This window comes from Vombatus ursinus, unplaced genomic scaffold (assembly GCF_900497805.2).
Source record: "Vombatus ursinus unplaced genomic scaffold, bare-nosed wombat genome assembly UNPS02014807.1, whole genome shotgun sequence".
Taxonomy (NCBI): domain Eukaryota; kingdom Metazoa; phylum Chordata; class Mammalia; order Diprotodontia; family Vombatidae; genus Vombatus; species Vombatus ursinus.
Window position 1 is genome coordinate 8799916 of NW_020954585.1, and position 18800 is coordinate 8818715.

Below are 18800 nucleotides of genomic sequence, written 5' to 3' on the forward strand. Positions count from 1 at the left end.
TAATGATCCTTAGAACTTATGGGGTTTATTAAGGTTTTTGTTACATATATTTATGTTCCTTTTATGTAAAAAGGAATTATAAAAATGTACGTTGGAGGGAATAGGGTTATCAGATAAAAGAGAGGAATCCTATTATGCTCCCAGTAAAAAATGATAAAGGATGAAAAAGACAAGGCAGATTCACTTTGCTTCTGATTTGTTTACTGAGGAGTCCAAACTTCAGACTGGGAATTTAGAATCAAAATGGTTAACAGGAAATTGAAACCACAAATAAATGTGGAGACATTTAAGAAGAGGCAATATAGTATAGTGAATTGGACCCAGAATTTGTTGTCAGGAAGACCTGTGTTCAAATTCAACTTACTAGCTGGGTGATCCTGAGTGAGTCACTGAACCTCTTTAGGTCTCATTTCCCTTATTTGTAAAAACCGAGGAGTTTGAGTTGATGGCCTTTGAGGTAGCTCTAAATCTTTGACCTGCCAGGTCTCAATGTTTACCAAATCCCTAGGCCCAAATTAAGGGCATTCCAGATTTAAGAACTGGCAGATGTGAGTCACCGATACCGAGGTTTGAAAACCTGAATATGAGACTTACTATAGGATTGGAGAAGGGAAAATGATTTGATTTACAAAAAAAGGAGAAGAAGGTAAATTCTTTAAAGTCTATTGAGTTTGACTTGCATTCTTGTAAAATCCTAAAATCTCTTATTAAAGGATTTACTTCAGGCTTGCAGAAAACTGTAGTGTGGGAGGTTAAAAGAGAGTGAGGCTCTTCACATTCAATTCATAAATGGCTCACTGGACAGAAGTAAAATCACTAAAAATTCATGTAAGAAAATGAGACTGTACTTCAAAAAAAATGAGCAAAGCAGTGCGATCACCATGATGCTGAATTTTGAAATCTACTTCTATGATTAAACTATCTCCTGTCCCTTCCTACACAACTGGGCCATCAGCACTGTAAAGTCAAAACTCTTGATTGACTCTCTATTCCACTCCCTTCAGTGGTTGTTTAAATCAACTCTTCTCAAGCTTCCAAGACTCACCTCTGATTCTGTCCTCTCAGTATATATCCTCACCTCCTACCTTATTGATAAAATTGAGGTCATCCATCATGCGCTCCCTCATCTCTCTATTCAGACTCTCAAACCCTACTACTTACCCTACATTTTTACTAGCCCTCTTCTCCTTCACTTCTATCTCTGAGTAGGGTGGTAGTACTTTTCTTTGTCAAGACCAAGGCTGCTACTTATGTCCTCCATTCTATCCCTTCCATTTGTCTCCTCCGGCCCCGATCACTTTCTTTCATCTTTAATTATTTGCTCTATTAGCTCTTTTCCAACAGCCTATAAACATGCTTAGATTTACAAAAGGAAAAAAGGATAGAAGGGGAGGGGATGAGGTGATCTGAAACTGTTCTTTTCTTTGATAAAGGGGGAATCCAGAGGTCAAGGGATTTACCTAATTAATAGTATAAGATATTAGAATATAGCATTACTTTGTCAATTTTTGTTTAATAATAGTGAAATAAGAAAGTTTATGTTACTTTATGACAAATATCAAAGAATGGTAGAATAAAAGATAAGTTTAGCAATGATAAATGCAAATGGACTAAATCCACCAATAAGTAGAAAAAGGGGTTATAAGGGAAGGAAATAAGTATATATCCAGTACCTACTATGTTCCAGGTATTGTGCTAAGTTCTTTACAAATATTTCTAATTTGATCCTCATAACAACCCTGTAAGGTAGATGCAGCAATTTTCTCCATTTTAAGGTTGAGGAAACTGAGGCATAGAGCTTAAATGATTTGCTTGAGGTCACATAGGTAATAAATGTCTGAGACTGGATTTGAACACAAGTCTTACTGATTGTAGATCAAGCTCTCTATCCATTGCACTAGCTTGCTGACTCATGTTACAAAATAGAGGAAGAGCAGAATCGAACAAGATGTTGTTCCTATGTGTTTGTTTAATGCAGAAAGACTCAGAGAGTGTAATGAAAGGTTGTACTGAGATTTATCATACTAATTTTAACTCAAGCTAAACAGGAACATCACTGAAGGTATCAGACAAAGTCAAGTTCAAACCAGAAACTATTAAGAAAGCTATGCAAGGAGATTATATTATATTCCAAGGTATTATTCAAAGTGACAACATGTCAGTGTGAAGTATCTATGCATTTAGTAATCTTGCAATGAGGTTTATGAACAAAAAGTTCATAGTGTTTCAAAGAGAAATATAAAAGAAAAGATCATAGAAACTTTCCCCAGTCAGCTCCATTGTTGGAATATGATCAAGGAATGAGCCAGAATGGGTTCATGTGAGACTAATTTCATTTCCTTTTTTTTCAGTAGATGTAAGTTTTTAGCAAAGACATTTAACAATATGTGTCACTATCTTCTTGTAGACAAAATGGAAAGATGTGGTCTGGATAAACTTATATTTGGGTAGACTTGGCGTTGGTTGATTGATTGGATGAACCCAAAGGGTGAGAGTAGTGATAAATGGATTAATTTGAACCTGGCAAAAGGCCTCCAGTGGAGTTTTCCATATCTCTGTCCTGAGCTCTATTCTGCTCAGTATTTTTACTAATGACACCTTTAGATGAAAGCAGAAGGAAGATTTATCTATTGTAGATGTCATGACACCAGATCTATACCTGAATAACAGTCTCCCTAAAATATCCCCCACAAGTGAGTGAACCACTTCTGCTTGGAAATGTCCAGTTAAGGGTTACTCACTACCTCTTGAGGAAGCCTATTCTACTTTTGGGCAGAACTAATTATAAAGTGGTTCTTTATATTGTCCTGAATTCTACCTTTCTACAATTTCTACCCATTGCCCCCAATTCTGCCCTCTAGGACCAAATGCAACAAATCTAATTCTTCTTCCATATGACAGTCTTTAAAGTACCTGTAGGTAATTCTCCCACTGAAGGGGGATGATCTTACCACATAGCCAGAGAACATGCCAGTGGGTCTAGTAGGTTTGATCCTGATGGCCATGTCCCCTTCTATCCCTGGGGGAAGGATATTGCCTTTCTCATCTATGATCTGGAAGAACAGAAAGTGGCAAGAGATGATTATTTAGTAAAGAAAATAACTTTAACTTTTTAATGGGTGAGAGAGGGGTGGAGGGAAGGAGAGAATCTGGAACTGAAAATAAAATAAAATTGAATTAAAATTTAAAAAATACTTTGGAGAATTCAGAGAAAAAAATAGATACTTCAAAGTCATCTTTAATGTACTTCCTTCTCACAAAGCCAACCCCTGAAGTGACTCCCACCTCCTCATCCAAAATCTAGACCATCTAGAATTCAACAATATTCTGTTTATAGGAAACATTTAATGCAGAAAGACAGAGAGTTGAAATTAAAAGGTTGTACCAAGATTTATCATACTACAGTTAATTCAAGTAAAACAGGAGTGTTGCTGATAATATCTGACAAAGTTAAATTCAAACCAGAAACTGTTAAGAGAGATATGCAAGAAGATTGCATCAGTACCAGTGTGAGCCAAATCTGTATCTGAGTTGCTGTTTCTGAACTAGAGGCCCTGTCTTGTTATATTGGTTGCTCAGATACAGTAATCATTTAAAAACCAGGAGAGATTTTTAAATGCTGGAGGTAGGGCCATCTTGGAATGGTGCTACCTTTTTGCACCCTGCTCTTTACATTTTTGCTATACTGGGGTTGATTTCCTCTGTGCATATGCCTATCATGACAAACTAAATGATTATTATACTGCCTTAGCCCTACTTGCTATTATTAGAGAGGCAATGGGATAATAATAATAATAACAATAATAATAACTAGCATGATCCACATAAACCTGTGAGGTAGGTCCCATTATTTATTATCCCCATTTTACAGCTGAGGAAACTGAGGTAGAGAGGAGTTAAATGGTTTTGTTAGGGTCACAAATCTAGTCAGTGCCTGAAGCTAGATTTGAACTCACATCTTCCTGACTTTCTGACTCACATGACTCCAAGTCATGTGCTATGTCACCTAGCTGCTTGAGTTATTACGGAAATAACACTGGACTTGGCATCAGAAGATCAGGTTTTCAATTCCAGCTTTGTCATTTGTCAATTATACTTCCTTGTCTGAGACTTAGTTTTCTCATTTTCAAAATGGGGATAATAACTTCTGCAAAATCTACTCCATATGTCTGTTGTGATGATTACAGGAACTGATAGGACTCTGCTACTACAATTGATTTCTTGATTTTCCCCCCGCCTTACTCCCCAAATTAAAATTTGGACAGGTAAGTAACTGACTGGATCAGAAAATGTGTTTGGAAATTTTCCCATTCAGACCTTTTAAAGCCCATTTCCTTAGTTTTAATTAGAATAGTGAGTATCATATACATATACTTTGAATTGGTTTCATAGCATAGTGCTTAGGGCACTGGACATGGAAAAAAGGAAGTCTTAGGTTTAGATTTCACCTGAGGACACTCACTGACTGTCTTATTTCCTCATTTGTAAAATGAAGGGGCTAAACTTGATGGCCTCTAAGTTCCTTTTCAGATCTAAATCTATGATCCTATGATCCTTTCCTTGCAAGACTTTTGTAATTTATCTCAAAATTAGGTCAACTAGATTCACAGATAGGTTAACTATACTTTCCCATTGCTGGTTTCAAAGATGTCAAGAAATCATAGGGTTTAGAGCAAAAAGGAACATTGGGGGTCTTGTAGTTCAACCTCCCAACTTCCTCCATAATTTTACAGATGAGGAAACTGAGACCTGGAGAGGAAAAGTGACTTTCCCAAAGTTATTCAGGTGGTAAGTATCAGAGAAAGAACTTGAACCCAGGTTCTCTGAATCCAAAGTTAGGTTTCTTTACATGTTATCATGTGTCCTTCCTCTAAGCAGGTATTTATTTTTCTATTTCATATCTCACTTCAAATAAGCCTGCATTGTCCAGTAACTAAAGGTCATCTTTTTCAATTCAATTCAACTCAGAAAGTATTTATTGATCTTCTACCACCATATACCTAGACACTGTGGGAATATTGATAAGGAAGATAAGACATGGATTTTACTTCCAGAAATCTTACAATTTTCTAGGAAGACAAAACAGAAGTACAAAACAAGGAAAATACAATAAAAGTATTTTTCTTTTATAGCAGTAATGCTATAATCACTTGCCAAAATTTATGAAAATCAGAGAAAGGAGAGATCAATGAATTCAGAATAATCTGGAGGAAGTAAGACTGGATCTGGGTCTTGAAAGATGGGTTAGGATTTAAATCAGTAAATGGAAGGTGGGAAAGGGATTCCATGTTGGGATAAATAGCACAGAAAAAAATAGAGGCAGGAATAGCCAATTCAAAGCATTTACTTTGGGGAGACCTTCCTGACCAGAGAAGGTCCAAAGAGTGGTCATGTTGGAGAATATCAGAGATATGATTGACAATACAAGGTAGGATAGGTTGAGCTAGAATCTGGTCTGATACATTATGTTATATCTTCTTGAGCAAGGGAGTAATCTATCTAAATGATAGGTAGGACAGATAAGAGACTGGAGGGGGAGGGAGTCTATTAATAATAGTTCAAATGTGAATTGGTGAATGTACACTGTACTGGTGGTTATTGGGGACATTTTGTGAAGAAAATGTAAGTTTGTTAGAGTCTGGAACTCTCATTGTCAAAACTCCATCAATGATCCATATGAGATAGAAGTCCTAGGGACTGAGAAACATGAAGTTAAGTCAGAATTCAGCTCTGAATTCCTTAGGACCACTCTTTACATATTGCCATCTCTTGCTTTGCACCTGCTGCTGATCTACTCTCCAAACTGGACCTCCAAAGAACATGTCCTGGAGGAGCCAACGCACTCAGCTTGTCACTCCCTCAGACCATATTTCTTCAACCTGGCCATCTTATGCCCCACACATACCCCATTCCCCCCTTTTCCTCTTGGTCTGAAAATTGAAATAAAAGCAACACTACTATTGTTTCTGGGAAGGGTGTGTTAATCATTGATTTTCACTTGCCAGATTTCCCATTTCCTATCATTTCCCAGACCAAAACACTTTTCCTTGGCCACCACTCCTCTACATGTGTTGTTTGCCCTAATTTGAACATGAATTGATTTTTTTTTTTTTTAGGCAATTGGGGTTAAGTGACTTCCCTAGGATCGCAGAGCTAGTAAGTGTTAAGTGTTTGGTTTGAGGCTGGATTTGAACTCAGGTCCTCCTGACTTTAGGGCCAGTGCTCTATCCACTGCGCCACCGAGCTGCCCCTGAATATTCTTGAAGAATAAAGATTGTCTTGTTTTTGTATTTGTGTTCCCAAACCTTAGATGACTGTCTAATAAATAAATAAATGCTTTTACTTTCCATTCATTCAGGTGGCTTGCTTAGGGGTCACAGAGCTAGTGGCAGAGATAGGATTGAAAAATTACTAAGGAAGAACTGACATAACTTGGTGACTGATGGAATTTAGGGGAGGATAATTCCAAGATGACTCCAAGTTTCTAAGGCTGGGTAATTAGAACAATAGCTGTGGATGGAAATGGGGAATGTGGGAGGTATAAATCATTTGCGAGGAAGATGATAAACTCACTTGTGGACACAAACTCTTTATTCAGAATTTGATATTCAACAAGCGTTTATTATGCTCCTACTATGTTTCAAGCATTGTAGTAGGTGCTGGGGATACAAGAATAAGAAGAGTTCCTGCTCTCAAGAAACTCACATTCTATTGTGAGGGGAAAGCATGGTCTCATATGAATAAATATGAAATATATAGAAAGTTAATAGAAATAATTTTAGGGAGTGGGAGAAGATCTATGTTCTATAAAATGGGAGGGTTCTGTAAAATTTGTCTAACATCGTCCAAATAATTGATGGCAGATGTGGGATTTGAACCCAGGTCCTCTGATTCAAAATCCAACACTCTCTTCTCTGAATCATACTTCCTTCCTCCTCATTTCTTAATGAAATGTATTCTTTTCTCATTTCCATTTCTGAATCTTTCAAAGCTTAGTTGCTCCCCCCCCCAAACTCCCTTCAATCTTATGAAACCATCCTAGAAGAATGGTTTTAAATGTATAAAATAAAGTACATAGGATTATAAAGGAAACCAATTATATTGAAATATAGTTTTTAAAAAAAGTTCCTGAGGTAAGGATAAGAAGAAGAGTGTAGAAGAATGTAGACTCTTTAGAGGATGGATGTATATTTTTGTTACCAGTGTCTGATAATAGAACTTCACACATAGTAGGCACTTAACAAATGTTCATTGAGTGAAATGGAGAGACAAACCTGCATGTCAAAGGGCGGAATACTTATCCCTATAGAGCCTTTCTTGATCTTCATTCCCCTGGGCACCGCACAAGTTAGTCCCTGTTGACCATAAACAAACAAAATAAATACACTTAATGGAAAGAGTCCAGATGTATCTGCTGAAGATCTACTATCTACTAAATGGTTAGTTCCCTCCATTGAAAAATCAGTGCACCAGAAAAGATGTTTTTGAAAGATCCTTTCCACCACTAAATCCTATGACATATGTCATTCCAAAATGTATCAATATCTCTCATAGGTCATTTTTATTTTTGGTGCCCTTCAATTTTTTTTCTTTATGAGATGCTTCTCCTCCTTTTCCCCCAGGCTCCTAACTTATTCAGTTGTTTTTTTCAGTGGTGTCTGACTTCACAACCCCATTTGGGATTTTCTTGACAAAGATACTGGAATGGTTTGACATTTCCTTCTACAGCTTATTTTACAGATGAGGAAATGAATGCAAGGAAGGTTAGGTGATTTGCCCAGGCTCACACAGCTGGTATCTGAGCCCAGATTTTGAAGAAGATGAGACTTTCTGACTCCAGGCCCAGTACTCTATCCACTGCATCATCTAGCTGCCCTCCCTTTCCATTAGCCTTGGCTTTTATCTAATTGTTGATTCTTCTTAGGAGGGATCAGATAAGCTAAATAACCCTCAGGTATTAATAACAGAACTCTCCCCAGGTTATTTGCATTCTCTTTTGAGACCAACCAAACCCAAAAGAATTAATCTCTAATGTTAGAATCTTCCCCTGCTTCCTAATCTATAAATCTGCGGTTAAGGTATGTAATAATCTTATCTCTAAGATTCCCTTTGGCTTCTAATAACTAGAATTGAGACAGTGGTTTAAGATTTGCAAAGCACTTTACATATTATTCTCTCATTTAATCATTACAACATTCCTTGGAGGTAGGTGCTGAGGAAACAGACTGAGAGAAGTTAAACAACTTGCCCAGGGTGACAAAGCTAATAAGTGTCTAAGGATTTCCTGGTTCAAAGTGCAACACTCTGTTGTGTTATCTAGCTGCTTGAAATCATATAAAACATATCATTACAGGTTGATGAAGAAAATTTTTTTGGGGGGGAGGGGGGATAGTGAGTTTCTTAGTATTCTTCAATCAGATCATATCATGGAGATTAAACATTTATTGCACATCACTGTGTCAGGCCCTGTGCCAGGCTGGAGATAAAAATGCAATAATTCCTGCATTCAAGGAGCTTACATTGAGCATCTCAAACTGTATGTCTCACATATACTGGATATGGGGGGAGAGAGAGAAAGAGAGAGAGAAAGTGAGAGAGAGAGAGAGAGCGCAATTAAGGATGACACCTAGGTTGTGAGCCTGCGTAACTGCATAAGGATGGTGCCCTTAACAGACATCGTGAATTTAGGAAGAAAGGAGGATTTTAGGGGAAAGATAATGCATTTCATTTTGGACATGTTGAATTTAAGATGTTCATGAGACATCCAGTTAGAAATGTTCAATATGCAGTTGGAGATGAGTGGAGGGCAGGAGAGAGGATAAGACTAGACAAACAGATCTGAGAATAATCTGCAAAGAGATAATAATTGAATCCATGAGAGATGATGAAATCATCAAGTGGAATAATGTAGAGGGAAAAGAGAACCCAGGACAGAGATATAGAGGACACTCAGGTTAACACATGTGATATGGATGAAGATCCAGCAAAGGAGACTGAGAAGGAGCAATCAGACAGGTATGAGGAAAACTAGGAGAGAGCAGTGTCACAGAAACCTAGAGAGAAGAGTGTTATCAAGAAGAGAGTGACTAACAGTGTCAAAGGCTGCAGAAAAGTAAAGGATGAGGATTGAGAAAAGACCATTAGATTTGATATTTAAGAGATCATTGGTAGCTCTGAATAGAGCAGTTTCAGATGAATGATGCAGTTGGAAGACAGACTGCAGGAGGTAAGAAGAGAATTAGAGGAAAGGAAATGGAGGCACTGAATATAGATGGCCTTCTCAGTGAATTTAGCCATGACAGGGAAAAGAGATGTGTGATGATAGCTAATGGGGATGGACAGATCAAGTGAGGGGTTTTGAGGGTAGAGGAGACATGGGCATGTTTGTGGGCATTAAAGATACATCAAGTAGACAGTGAGAGATTGAAAGTAAGTGAGAGAGAGTGGAGACGATAGAGAGGGAAATCTATTGGAGATGAGATGGAATGAGATTCCTTTCACATGTAGAGAGGTTTGCCTTACAATGGAGAAGTGGAGTTGGTGATGAAGGATTGATGATGCTCAGGAGAGACGTAGGTCGAATCTATAGATATGAGAGTCATCTGCATAGAAATGGTAAATGAACCAATGGGAACTGATGAGATTACTAAGTGGGAGAGCATAGAGAAAAGAAGTACTGTATTATTCACAAGGTTATCTCTGAATGCTGAACACATATTAGGAGCTTAATTCATGCTTATTTCTAATATTCTAGTTATTTTTTAGCAGAGCAATAACAATGACACAGAAGGCAATTTTGTTTTAAAATCCCTACTAGGTCAGACCCGCATAGTTTTAATTATCAGGGTGGTGGTATATTAGAAAGACCTGGACCTGAAGACTTGGTTTCAGTCATTCTGTCACTTATTATTTGTGTGAAATTGGGCAAGATTTTGGATCTCTTGGTGTTTCACTCATTCATTTATTCAACAAGTAGTTACTGAGCATCTTTTGTGTGTTGAACTTCAAAACTATTACTAAGCACTGTTACGTCTACTGGTTGTTGAGATTCAGGTGAGCTAACAGAAGTGAAAACTTGAAAAGTTTAAAGTTCTTTATAAGTACATATGGGATTTGACCCATATCTCAGCTTTCCAGAGTTACAAAACCTAGGTTGCAAGCTTCCCATGGTCAGGGATGTTATCTTAGGCTCTCAATATCTAAATGAATATAAAAATAGAAGGATGATAAGAGGAATGATTAAATGGATTGATGGATAGTGCTGGTGATTCCTTCATTGGCCTGAGGAGGGATTTTCCCACCTACCGTTTCTGACTGTCCATACACTTCATGGATAGCCAGGCCTGTTGCTTTTTTCCACTTCTCAAACTCTTCAGGTAACAGTGTCTCACCACCAGACACAGTATGCTTCAAGGTTGGGAATTTGTAACTTATACAGAGGAAAAAAATAAACATAAAACAAGATGAGCATAATAAATATACTTCTGAAATCTCATTTTGAAGAATTTGGAATTAGCCTTACAAATAAACTTTCATTTCTCTGTCTCTCTGTCTTTCTCCTCCACGTTCTCTCTCTGTCTCTCTCTTTGTCTCTGTCTGTCTATCTGTCTCTTTCTATCTCTGTCCCTCTCTGTCTTTATATCTCTGTTTCTCTCACCTTCTTTCTCTCTCTTCTCTCTCTTTCTTTCTCTCTTTCCCTCTCACTTTTTCTTTCTTCATTCCCTCCCTCACTTACCTCTCTTTTTCTTTTGCAAAGAAAAACTGTTAAGCCAGAGTAAGTGATGTAGCAACTGTGTTTTACAATGTGTGCAACATTTGATACTCACAGTCCCCCATCTCTCTTTGCAGTAGGAGGAAGGTATGTTTCATCATTTGTTCTCTGGGGTCAAAATTGACCATTGCAACCGTTCAGAGTTTGTCTTTGTTACTTGAACTTAGTTTGTTTAATGGTTGAATTTTGATTGCTAAGGGCCAGTAAACAGGCTACTTATCAATATTTTTTTTCTCCTATCCTTTTGATCTGTTGGAGAGGATCTTGGAAAAAACTTCAGAGATCATTCAGTACAAATTTCTCATTTTATAAATGAATAAGTGAAGCCCAGAAAGGTTGTGACATGGGTAGCACAGCTGGGATTCAAATACAGGTTGTCTGATTCCAATATTCTTTTTACTACACTATGCGATTTGCTTATCATCTGGGCACTTCACTTCTCACTGGTTATTTGAATAAGGTCCAGGGCCAGGGAGCAAAAGTGAAAGGTCCATCAACCCTTGTCACTTTTTGGTATTTGGGGCAAAAGCACAAGGATGAGAAATCAGAGGCCTGCTGTAGACTTTGATAAGTTATTTACCATCTCTAACCCTCCCCTATAAAAATAAGGAGACTGGACATGCTTATTATGCTTCTTGTGAGCTGCTTTGAACAAAGACTTATTGGAGAAGGAGCTATTGGCTATTGTGAGGTTGGGTGGGGGCAATGTTTCCGTGGATTTTGACTAATTATGTTCCTATCATCCATAACCACAGAGAACCAATATTTTAGGAAAGGCCAGAATTTTGTTGCTTTAAAATGGTAAAGACCATTGCAATATTTACATAGCAAAGAGGAAGGATGATGTTTAAAAGAAGTTATAAGGATCAAATCATAACAAAGGTCGATTGAACTTAGGAACAAGTTCAGAGTGCTTTTGTAAAGAGGGATAATCAGATACATATTTTACTATGTTGTCACTTTAGTTCTGATTTTTGAAACAGCGATTGAATAAAAAATCTTCAGTTTACTGAATATTCACATCAGACAGCAGGTAACTTGCCCTTTTTTAGATGTTGCTCTAGAGTTAAAAACTACTCCAAGTGCCAAGGGAAAAAAGATCAGAGTCAACTGGATGAGTGTGGCTACTGGGTCCTCCAATTATACCTGGAAACATCGAACTGTAGAAGCATTCGATATACTGATGGGGCAGCTATCATGCAAGTGATGGGGTATCTGGAAAGAGTCTGGCAAATGAAAAAAGAAAATTACTTTTTTTCCCCAAAAGCAGGAACACTGTTCAATTACCAGAGTCCCAATTTCTTTCCCATGAGATTTATTCATTCTTCATTAATCAATCAATTCATTCATTCATCTTAACTTAAATACTTATTAATAACCTAAAAAGTTAATCACTAATAAGGAAAATTAAAATTAGCTCTCAGGTTTCACCTCACACCCTGCAAATTGGCAAAGATGATAAAATATGAGAATAGTCAGTGTTGGAGGGATAATGGGAACATAGGCATATTGGTGTATTGTTGGTGGGATTGTAAATCATATAATCATTTTAGAAACCAATTTGAAATTAAGCAAATAAAATAACTAAGATGTTCATAGTCTTTAACTCAGGCATACCCCAAGAAGGCAATTGATAAGAAAAAAACTCCTGTATATACCAGTATACATGTAGCAGCATTTTTTTTTTGTGATAGCAAAGAATTACAAAGTAGATGCCCATTGATTGGGGAATGGCTAAACAAATTGTGACACATGAGTGTAAAAGAATAGTACTATGTTCTAAGAAATGATGAATACAGATAAGTATGGGAAGATCTACATGAACTGATGCAGAGAAAAGTAAGTAGCTAATAAAACAATACACACAATGACTATGATAATGTAAATGAAAAAAAAACCACACAGAGAAATCAAAAGTGAATGTTGCAAAATTATAAAGAATAAGCATGGCTCAAAAGGAGAGATAGGAGAAGACACTTTTACCCTGCCCTTTTTTTTTGAGATGGGAGGTCCAAAAGTGTTGCACATTGAACAAATTTTCAGACTTTTTTGATGTATTGATCAATTTTACCTTTTTTATCCTTAAAAAATGTTATTTGTTATATGAAATGATCCCCTCAGAGGAGAAGAGGAAGAGATATTAGGGGAAACTGTTGATAAAAAAAACAAAGAACATTAGATATCCAAAAAAGCTATGTAAAAAAAAAAAAGAACCTATTAAGCTCAAGATACTAGGAGTATAAAACTAAAACAAACAGTCCTTACTCTCATGAAGCTTACATTTTAGTACAGCTCATTTACAGATATAATATTTACGGAGTGACATTTACAGTGTGCCAGGAGCTGGTGTTTATAAAAAGAAATTACCAAATAGAATATGAAGAATCTGTAGGAAAGGTGCAAACAAAATGCTTATGGGAGTTCATAGGAGGGAGAGATTTCTTATGGTAGGAAGGCTTTATAGAGGCAGCAGTATTAAAGCTGGACCTTGAAGGATGGGTAGGAATTGTATAGGCCCCTGGCATAAGCAAAGACGCTGAGGAGGAAAAGCACAAGGAATATCTGAAGAATGGTGAGTATTCTGATTTTACTGGTTAAAGTTTGAAAAGAAGGCTAGTGTCTAACTCAGGAAGATCTTGAAAACTGGCCAACCAGCTAAAGGTGTTGTTATTGATTCTTTTATACAAGGGTTCTTAAATTAGACATCTGTGAATACATACACACACACATAAAAACATACACTTTAAAAATTATATAGAATATATTTATCAGATATATTTTTATTCACATAATATTATAATGTATTATATTACCAAAATATTACATTAATAAATAATTATAAAATAATATACCGTACTATATTGTATTATACTATATTGCTTTTTACATATTATATCACATTATATATTATTATATGATGATATTACACACACTATAATACAATATAATTTCTGTATTTTTATATTATATATAATAACAATGTGTATGTGCACTGTATATATATATATTTTGATACCTATATTTCAATATACTTGATTTCCTTTGTAACTCTTTGTATTTTATCTTATGCATTTAAAAACATTTTTCTGAGAAGGGGTCCATATCAGACTTCTCAAGATACCAAAAAAAAATTAAGGATCCTGACTCTAGATTATGGCATAAGATAAGCTTCTTAAAATTGAAAACAGAAAACTAAAAAAAACCCACTGCTATTGTTGCTGTGAAGGGGAAACAATGAAGTCTCTGAGGCTGAGATGCAGCAAAGTATGGATCAATCATCTGCTGCTTATGCCAGTTTTGGCCTAACAATTATCACCAAAAAACAGAGGTTTTCCACCAGCCACCACCACATCATCCATACATGGAACCATAGCTGGAGTGTGTCCAGAGGAAGCAAGCAAAGTGATAAAGGGCCTTGAGTCTAGGTCATATGAGAATCAGTTGAAGAAACTAGAGGTTTATAATTATTGTTATTATTATTATTAATAACTTTTTTTGGCTAGGCAATGGGGTTAAGTGACTTGCCCAGGGTCACACAGCTAGTACGTGTTTTGTGTCTGAGGTCGAATTTGAACTCAGGTCCTCCTGAATCCAGGGCCAGTGCTCTATCCACTGCACCACCTAGCTGCCCCTGGAAACTAGAGGTTTTTAGAAAAAAGAAGAAAATACTCAGGGGACATATAATACCCGTGATCAAGTGTTTGAAGAACTGTTAGGTGGAAAGAGAAGCAGACTTGTTTCGTTTGGCCCCTGAAGGCAGAACCGGGAACAGTAGGTAAAAGACACAATGAGACAAAAATAGACTTGATTTCAGAAAAAAAATTTACTCACAATTAAAGCTGTCCCAAAGTAGAATAGGCTGCCTCAAGAACTGATGGTTTCCCCTTCCTTGGAGGTCTCCAAGTAAAGACTGGATAATCATTTTTTCAGAGATTTCATTGAGTGCACAATCATTTGCAAACAAAAAGTCACAGACCAACTCTTCCTATACTTTAGTCTTGGCTTTTCAAGTTAAATAATTTACCATCAGTGTGGTAGTTGACCTTGATGTCGTTTTCGTCTCCTTTGAAGGTGTCTGACAACATGGCTGAAACAGCATGATATAAAGCATGGGAGCAAACACATAGCCCTACTTCATTCCATTGGTGATTGGGAAAGTGTGAGAACATCATCCATAATCAAAAGCATGCATGACATTATGAAACTGACATACGATACTGATGAACTTCTTTAGACAACCAAATTTTGCCATGATTTTTATGACTGACAGTATCAAAGGCCTTATCAATGAATGTTGTATACAGACCTTTGTTCTTGTCCTGGCATTTTTCCCGGAGTTGTTGGGAAGCAAACACCATATCAACCATTCTTCAGCCCTTTCTGAAGCCACAGTGGCTTTCAGGTAGGTGACCATCTTCCAGGTGAAGGATCAGCCTAATAAGGAAGACTCTGGCAAGAATCTTGGCAGCAATGACTAAGAGAGAAACTTTCTTGTGATTGTCACAGGACAACCTATTTACTTTACCTTTATGGAGATAGACAATGGAGCCATCCTTGAACTCCTAAGGGAAAACCACCTCTTGCCACATAACCCAGAAAATTTCAGTCAACTTTTGTATGAATGGCAGACCCCCTACCTTGTAAATCTTAGCTGGCATAGAATAAGCACCAGATGCTTTGCCTCATGAGAGGAGCCTAGTGGCATTCAAAACTTCTTCTTCATCTAGAAGTTTGACTAGAGAGGGACTGACTTCAACCTGAGGTCAGTGGCTTCAGCACTGATTAATGATGGTCTGTTGAGAATACTGTGGAAGCCAATCTCTTCAGTATCATGTCCTTGTCATTAGCAATGTGGCTCCATCAGCACTGAGTAGTTGAGATGTACCATAGGTCTTTGGCCCATAAACAGGCTTCAAGGCATCATAAAAGTGCTTTGAATTGTTACTATCTACAAAAAACTGAATTTCATCTGCCTTCTTATTGAGCCAAGAATCCTGCGTCTCTCTAAGCTTTGCTTGCACTTTACTTTTGATGGAGTTAAACACTGCCTTCTTAGAGATGAATGAACTATCCTGCTGGTAAATCCTGTGGAGTTCTGTTTTTCATTTAGCATCTTTTGAATTTCCCCATCATCTTCATCAAACCAATCTTGATTTTTGTGAATGTTCTGGCACAGATGAGTAAATATAATTCTGTACATCAAATCTCTGAAAGCTGTCCACTCCTTTTCTGCTGTACTATTTCCAATTTTATGTTGGCTCAGCTTTCCCTCCAAGTTAGGAATGAACTGTTTGTGCTCAGAGAAATGCTCTAATCTGTTGACATTAAATCTGCTGGTAGTCATCTTGCCTTGGAGCCACTGCTTTTGTTGAATGAGAATGTTTAGCTTGGAAAGGATAAGTCTTTGATCAGTCCAGCACTCTGTCACACATTGCCTTCATCATTCTCCTATCCTGTCTGTCTCTTCTTCTTATAATGACATAGTTTATTAAATGCCAGTTTGCTGCGAGGGTTCATTCATGAAGTTTTATTGTATTTAGATAAACAGAAGACAGTGTTTGTGAAGAACAGAGCATGAGACACAAGTCTTCAGCAGTAAGTGAATGTTGCTGTTGCTGTTTCAAACTCTATTCCTCCCAAGGACTCCCTGCCATGTTTGATAGTCTATGCCTACTCTGGTGTTAAAGTCACCCAGAATTACAAGCTTGTCCTCTTTTGGAGCATTGATGATGAGGGTCTCCAGGTCTTCATAAACTTTTTCTTTGACCTCATCTGGGCTCATCATGGTGGGAGCTGATGATGGTGGCATGGCACTTTCTTGCACATGGTAAGCTCATTGTCATGAGCCTGTTAATTCACTCCTTTTAGGAGGCATACAAACTTTCTGATTAGTTTTGATTGCAAAACCTACACCAGCTTTACGGTGCTCCCCATCACTGCAGTCACTCCAAAAGAACATGTATCCATCTCCAACTTTAGTAAGCTGGCCTTCATTTACTAACCTTGTTTCACTCAGGGCTGCTATTTAGATGCAATACCTATTGAGTTTTCACAAGAACTGTTTGTCTTTCAGGTCTACTATATTGCATGTTGTCCATAAGTGTGTGCACATTCCATGTAATGATGGTGAGTGGAATCATTTTCACAAAAGATTTTGTATGTATTTTTGAATCTTGACTGCAGGGTGGGATTCCTGCTTGCCATGGTAAGCAGGCTAGGGTTGAGTGAAACAGACAGTTTTTAGGGCACCTTTTCTAGCCCCTTTCTTATGTCAGGAGGCAAGCAGTGTGGGCCTTAAAAAAGGCTGCTTAGATACCCAGGGGGCTGCTGAATTCCACTGCTGTTTCAGTCCAGTGAGAAGATGACCCTATGGCCTAAGCTGCCTGTGTGCAGTTTTATGAATACAGCTCCCAGTGTATTTGTACCACTGCTTCATCATTTGCCTGTTGCCATAGGACTTTGAGGTAGGTAAAAATGGTTAAATGGTATGGCTGATGTCTTTTGACTCATGCATAAATTATATTTAGATGAGGCAGTTATGTGAAGTCATTGACCTCACTCTCTCCCAGAGTCGTTGTAGTCCAGTGGCAAGACAATAGTCAAGATGACTGGTGATGGCCTTGGGATGCAGTGGATGAGCTTGGGGGTCTTTCGTGTCTGACCAGACTTAAGCTTGGCCACAGTGCCTGTTTCAGCCTCCTTCAAGGCCACAGGAACAAATTGTTCTTATCAACCGTTCTTCCAGGGAAAGTCTTCAGTACTTGGGATAGACACCCTCCTAATTCACTGATGGGTTTGAGACCCCTTGATTACCCTCAACCTAGTTTAGCCCATCTGCTGAAATGGTTTAGTGGGGTGTGGCCACTGCACATGCTAGAGCGTCTTAGAGTCACACTGTAGGAGTTGAGTAAATCAGAGGAACACCAAAGGTGGAAAGCGTCCTTGAAAAAGGCCCTCACACCAGAGGTGCTAGTCTTCTCTGAACACCCATTCATCCTGGTTACTGAATTACACATAAGTGAAATGACTTGCTTAATGTCGTAAGGGCAGCAAAGATTCAAATTCAAGTCCCTGTATGCTAATGGTAAGATAACAGGGTAGTAGATGAAAAGCTAGAAAGGAACTTAGAGGCCATCTAGTCTATTGTCTTCATTTTCTAGATGAGGAAGTGAGACCCAGTGGCAGAACTGGGATTTGAACCCATGTCCTCTGGCTTCCAGCACAGCTAGGTGGCATGGTGGATAAAACACTCGATTTGGAGTCAGGAAGACACATCTTCATGAGTTCAAATCTGGCCTCAGACACTTACTAGCTGTGTGACCCTGGGCAAGTCACTTTACCCTGTTTGCCTCAGTTTCCCCATATGTAAAAAGAGCTGGAGAAATAAAGGGCAAACCACTCCAGTATCTTTGCCAAGAAAACCCCAAAAGGGGTCATGTAGAGTCAGACACAACTGAAAAATGATAGAACAACTATCTCTGGCTCCAAGGGATGTGTTAGTTCACTGAACTACATGGGGTGGTAGTGGGTCAGTTAGGGTGAAGTTTTATTCTTCTTACCTTTAAAATGGTCTCAGGGTTGAACTGGGGCATGTGATGGATGAAGCTGCAGGCTCCTATGTTCCAAGGTTCTAGTGCTGATTCCAGAAGTGAAAGAATCCAGCCAGGGTCTGACACGCACCATGAGACATCAGAACTTGTAAGTTTCTTGACTTGCCTGCTAACTCCAAAATACAAATGTTAGTGTTTGAGGAAGGCTGTTTAGGAGCCTATTTCAGTAGTCCAAGGAAGAGGAAATTAGTACCATGCTGTATTAATGGCAGTGGGAATGCAGAGGAAGTGATAGATGTGAGAGATACTATGGTGGCTAACTCAACGAGGACACGGTGACTGTTTGGTCATGGGGATGGTAGGTAGAGACAAAAGTCAAAGATAACACAGAACTTTTGATCCTGGGTGACAGGGGGAATGGTGCTCTGTATTGCCTTTGTCCAAATAGTGACAAGGAGCACAGAGACATCACTGGGGGA

General features: G+C 38.0%; 1 protein-coding gene across 3 annotated transcripts in view; it reads right to left on the bottom strand.

Moving 5' to 3' along the window:
* LOC114051902 (acyl-coenzyme A synthetase ACSM1, mitochondrial-like) overlaps nucleotides 1-18800 on the bottom strand; it is a 42122-nt gene that overhangs the window by 9887 nt on the left and 13435 nt on the right. For 2 of the 3 annotated variants that reach the window (XM_027874292.1, XM_027874293.1), the window contains exons 6-10: nucleotides 18331-18490; nucleotides 11918-11997; nucleotides 10306-10429; nucleotides 7275-7355; nucleotides 2952-3053 (exon numbers count right to left, since the gene is read on the bottom strand). In XM_027874292.1, coding sequence (XP_027730093.1) covers nucleotides 2952-3053; nucleotides 7275-7355; nucleotides 10306-10429; nucleotides 11918-11997; nucleotides 18331-18490 — 547 coding nt within the window. The remainder of the gene's footprint in view (nucleotides 1-2951; nucleotides 3054-7274; nucleotides 7356-10305; nucleotides 10430-11917; nucleotides 11998-18330; nucleotides 18491-18800) is intronic. The other variant, XM_027874294.1, reaches the window with a different exon arrangement.